This window comes from Ostrinia furnacalis, unplaced genomic scaffold (genome assembly GCF_004193835.3).
Source record: "Ostrinia furnacalis isolate ACB-3 unplaced genomic scaffold, ASM419383v2 OfSCF5055, whole genome shotgun sequence".
NCBI classification, from domain to species: domain Eukaryota; kingdom Metazoa; phylum Arthropoda; class Insecta; order Lepidoptera; family Crambidae; genus Ostrinia; species Ostrinia furnacalis.
The window spans coordinates 89,522-95,136 of record NW_021135294.1 but is presented as its reverse complement, the minus strand read 5'-3'; the positions used below and the strand labels follow the sequence as shown (position 1 = coordinate 95,136).

At 33.3% G+C, this 5,615-nt stretch overlaps 1 protein-coding gene across 1 annotated transcript; it reads right to left on the bottom strand.

The window, feature by feature from the left end:
• Positions 1–2,398: 2,398 nt before the first annotated feature.
• LOC114360497 (uncharacterized) lies at positions 2,399–3,678 on the bottom strand. The gene is made up of 2 exons (XM_028315219.1): positions 3,635–3,678; positions 2,399–2,909 (listed from the first exon to the last, which is right to left on the bottom strand). The coding sequence occupies exons 1-2, from the start codon at positions 3,676–3,678 to the stop codon at positions 2,399–2,401; spliced, it is 555 nt and encodes a 184-aa protein (XP_028171020.1).
• Between the last annotated feature and the right edge of the window lie 1,937 nt (positions 3,679–5,615).

Genomic DNA, 5,615 nt, shown 5'->3' with positions numbered 1-5,615 from the left:
GGCGTAAGTCAATTTTCCGAATAGAGGTCAAGTTCACTATCAAAACAAACAATACCTAAGTAGGTCTAGTAACATAACCATTTGTTTACCTGAGGAATAGCATCAACTATCGCCACAAAAATCACAAATAGCAAAAGAAAATTCACTTTTAATCCCGCCATGTCGATGGTTGCTCTGTTATCACATAACTGTTTATAATTAAAAGCACAGCGAAAATTCCGCAATTAACTGCTTCACGGTTTGAAAATTATTAGGTATTTATCACGATGTTACTGTGGTAAAAAATTGTACGCGTGTTTCGGATTAAAACTCACTTTATCATCATCATCACTCAGCTATAAGATGTCCACTGCTGAACATAGACCTCCCCCAATGATTTCCAGATTGGCCGGTTGGCAGCGGCCTGCATCCAGCGCCTTCCTGCTATCTTTATGAGGTCATAATTATCCACCACCTCGTGGGTGAATGTGCCACGCTGCGCTTGCCGGTACGTGAACTTGATTCCAGAATCTATCACTACGGTACTGCTGGAACCATAGTGTTAACTCCACTCTAGGATATGATGGATAGGATTTCCACTCTTCTCGTGGAAATTGTGAGAGGCGACTAAGGGACAAATATTCAAACATCAGGCCTCTCCAACCCGTTTGACCAGTGTGGGAAGTATGGGCCAAATTTTAAGTTTGTTTCTGGTAAATTAGGGAGTCGTGCTCCTGTAGTGGATACTAAATGACCATAATACGATGATAATGACTTCACTGCGGATCAGAGAAAAGATAATTTTATTTTTATCCCTTTCCCCCTCTGCAAATAACTGCTGTCCTATCCCGAAGGACGTCTGGAAGAGGTCGCTAAACTGCTACTTTTGATGTCCCAAACATAGTAGGTACTTAATTTGTTAAACTTTACCCAAAGATTACCATGGTGTGTGATCTAGTAAAGCCTGGTCCGTGAGCACGTAGAATTTTGTCTAATGACCCCAAGCTACCCATCCTTATCGCTCGCGCGTAATTATATTGCTGTCGCGACTGTGCGACGCGCGCCCGCAGTGAGTGTGCGAGCAGGCTTTAGTACCTAATAAGTATGATAAAATAAGTAGGCTTACGATATTTCTATAAGTATTTATAAAAATCCATAAACATAGATTTATGTTTTGTTTTATTCAGCCAAATCAATAAAATTGTAAGTATTTTCATTGTTATCGAAATGTTGAGTAACGCATGCGTGAATAAATTATAGTGAAATGAAAATATTTCATCTGAATCGCTCGTTGCTTGTGTATTATATTTACTTTATTTATAATGCATTATGTGCTGTAAGTATTAATTTGTACCCTATGTAGACCTACTTTGACTACAAAATACAATCATACTTAGGTATAGCCATAGGTACCTACTTCACTAATTAATTACCCTCTGCTCGGGTAAGAAAGCAAAGTCCTTACAACAGCCACCACAAAAAACAGTTTTTCCTTCCTATCCTGTTATCATCATTCTTACAATGGATAACATGAGCTATAAATAAAGCCTACATTACAGCCTCAACAACCAGAAATCAACGACCAGTATGAAAACTCGACCAAAACCGACGTCATCACCATACTACCAGAAGAAAAGCCTATAACAATCGAAGAAAATGAAATAGTAACTCCAATGAACGAATCAAGTCGGCGAGCAGATCTGATTATTGTACCCGAAACACTTACTCAGAAGTTGTGCAAAATAATAACCAAACCTTTCGTTAACTTCGTTGCAACCCCCAAAGTGAACTCTGTCCTTCGGAACATAGGGACGTGCATCGTAAATGGTGCTATGGAATTGATCACCTATTATTTTCCAGCGCCACTTATACCACTTATAGCTACTGCAGCAGGCATGGTGATACCATTCGAACCAGTAGTGATGTTGCGAGAGAAAATGCCCGTGACCAGCTATAGAAGAGCTTTTAGGACAGCTTTGAACAGCTTTTTAAGCACTTTTGATAGGTATAGGCTGGATGATGAGGAAGATGATCCTTATATGACTAGAAGGTTTAATAGGAGACTCATGAACGATTCTGGGGAGAAGACTGTGACTAATAATAAGTTGTGAATCACATTAAAGGTTACAAAATATTTTATACTTTTATTGGAACTGTTGACCGAATAGTTTACAAAATTCTTAAAAACATCTTATGACACAAGGCAAGGTGAAGTTAGAGTGGGCATTATGAATTTAAATAAAAACAAAAAAGGTCTTGTAACAAAATACAGCAAAGCAAAGTAGGAACCAAAGGAATTCCTAATCCCATCTATGATTTTTGGATCACATAGGTTTACAATCAGATGAGTGCTAAGTATTCAATAGCTTTGGTAATACCTACCTATTTAAGTGAAACTTTCGTATAATTTTTAACTTATTTAGTCCAAAAAAGTAGTCATAGTTACAACTCCAAAGAACGGGCAAAAGAATGACGTTTTCGCGATAGTTCGAGTACCATTTGACGCTCTCAAAATATTAGTACTTGGTATAGACTTAAGCCTCTTTCTTCTTTTGGGCAGCCTTTTAGTAACTGTGCTGTTTTGTTTACTAACATTTCTATTTGTTGCTGTAACAATTTCTGTGTCATTCTTCACATCAGATGGTGTTTCTGACTTTCTCAAATTCTTTTCGACTTCTTCAAAACCACTCCAATAATGTCGGAAGCCATTATGGTCAATAAACACCCGTTTTGTCGGAAAATCAGTACTGTCACGTCTCATCATAAAGTTGCGGAAATAGTCTTCGACTTTGTGCAATGTTGGCCTTAGAACGTTGTATTTTTCATGGTTAAATTTGACTTCTCCGACCTTTTGGAGGTCGATGTGTTGCGGGAATTGTGCTGATATTAAGTGTAACTGGAAATCAAAAATGTATCGATAAAGGTTTTGACTTAATTTTAATATACCAAGAGTAAAAAAAAGATGTAATAAATACCTTGGACAATAGAAAAGGAAGAAGAAATGCAATCATTTCTCACAAGCTACAAACATTTTATGCATGAAAAAAGGTATGTTATTTCAATCAAAGATTAATCTTCAGAGTTAATTGAGCAAATAGAAAACTGATCAAGAGAAAGAAATGGAAGATCAAGGTAAATGATACAACAAGAATAATTTTACTTAAATATATTTGCAACATATTCTTACTAAAGCGTAAAACGAGACAGCTCCCCCAAACATTCCATGTCATTAGCAAAATAATATTCGATGGCTATTAATCATTAAATTATAGAATATACCAGGTCCAATCACACTCAAAAGTGTCTTTATAAAATTCCAGACAATATCTGGAATTATTCCAGGTATCACAGAGCTCTTTACACGAGACGTTTTGCAGGGAAACCACCAAGTACCGACGACTGCTGTATTCTTATGAATCTGCTGATTTTTTATCACGAAAGTCAGCATAAATGCCAAAATCGTCAGGTGTAAAAAACTGCGATGAATCTACAGAATATACAGTTGGATAACTTTTATACAATTTGCTAAAACATTTTTTCCCCAAAACAAAATAGTTGACAATAAACAAAAAATCAACGCATACAAAAAACTTAAAGCATGATTTCGCCATCAACAAAAATTATAACAAATCTGTCGAATAACCAACCCATTTACGTCTCGCCATTCGGTTCAATTGCATCGCCAGTAACAACTAACATTAGTAAAAGTGCATCGTGTTTAATGAGGTGTTCACGGCAACAATCAGTATTGTCCCTTTTTGATATGAATTTAAGTCTGTTTTCATTCATTTTCACCAAGGTCTTTTCATATCTTTATTAACCAAATAACACACAATTAAATAATTTGCGTGGTATTAATGACATTTTTTGAAAGAAATTGAATTAGTTTAATCACTTATTTCCCGACCAAAACCAAAGAAAACAGACTGCAAATAAACGGAACTCTCAATCAGATTCCGTAATAATGAATATTATATGGAATTTTCCTGGAATTTCTGGAATTCATAAAAAATGTTTTTTTTTCAATTATCATGATATAAAATACAGTATTCTATTTATGAATGAGTACACAATAAACTAGTTATTTCCCTGGTTTACTCTTGATTGTTCTAGGAACTATAGGCGATAACACGCGTTTTGTGAGATTACGACTATAATCTAATTAATATAAAAATATTTCATTAACATAAATAATAATTATGCGATTTATTATTGGCTTATACCATTATAAGCAATACTTGTGACGAAATTAATTGAAAATGTGTATTTATTTATGAGTCTAGTTGGTTACAAGGGTTCTAAAGGCTGGTGTACACTCTACGATGCGAGTTTATTATTAATATTTTAGGAATTTCGAAATATTTCATACACGTTAGGCATATTTTAGAGACTAATATAATATTTTTACAAATAGGACTTGTTGCATGCGAGTGTAACACCAGCTGGGAGATTACAATATATTATATGACTGATTTTTAGCTGGGTCTGTTTGAAATAGTGGGAATTTTTTGTCAATTTCTCGTATTTTTCTACCTTTAAAACCGACTCAGCTAAATTCAGGCTAGTGCTTCAGGCAAAGTAACTTCGCTTCGAAATAGCATATTTTGATTGTTAGTTTGTATCAACAAAGACACAAAATTGAATATTATTGAACTTAGTTTCTATTATTTTGTCATTTTCTGTATTTTGGGATCTATTTTTTTTATCAAAATAATGCTATTGAATTCGATCTGATTTGAATTCACTGTTTTTGCTACTCAGTTTCTTAAACCCTGTTATTTTATATTTTAAGACTTGTAGTTTAGAATAATAATATTGTCACTTTTAATAAATTGTTAAAATAGTTTTTATAGGTATTATTGCTTTGACATATCTTCGATAACGAATGTTACTTTGCCTACAAGTCTGTATTTACATGACTTGTCATAAAAATACTAGAACTAAACCATCTTGATACTTTTATGACAGCCGTTGACTAGTAATCTGGTGGATATGTCATTATTTTACAATATTATGTTATGTATCTAAGTTCAGTGGGTAAAATCTATATTCTATTATTATGTATCATTAAAATTACAGTTTTACATATTACGGTCTTGCCATTTTCACATACAAATTAATAGCAAACGAATGTTAAGACTAGAAAATTTATAACCTAAAAATTCAGTCAAGTTGTTGTACACTAAGCGTGAAAATCAAGCTATGTAATAAAAGTGGGCGATCAGAAAATTGAGTTACAAAAGAGTAAAATTTAATTTAATTTAACCAACGTTTTAGAAAAATATCAGAGACAAAGATCGTTTCGAAAATTTCCTATTCTCATTAAGCTCTTGAAATGAAATGATAATATAAAACTACTATATCTATATTTTAGAAAGGAAGAACTTTATGCAACACGCTTTTTTTCCAAAAAAATAGAAATCGTTTATTTACATTAACAATTTATTATTAAAAAGTCGAACAGTAATGCTAAGAATTATATTGCAAGAGTTCATAAGTCAAAGTGTCGAATTTATATTTTTACATACACATAAATATGAAAAAATATACTCTATTTGAATTGCTATTTAAGTAGTTCCTTGAGACAGCAATTTCCATTTATGAAAATATAATTAATATTTATATTACAAATATTT

Coding starts and splice junctions, on each gene's coding strand:
- LOC114360497 (XM_028315219.1), bottom strand. CDS start 3,678: ATGTTAGTTGTTACTGGCGATGCAATTGAACCGAATGGCGAGAC. Junction 2,910..3,634: donor ATTGAACCGAATGGCGAGAC/GTAAATGGGTTG, acceptor ATTAAAATTAAG/TCAAAACCTTTATCGATACA.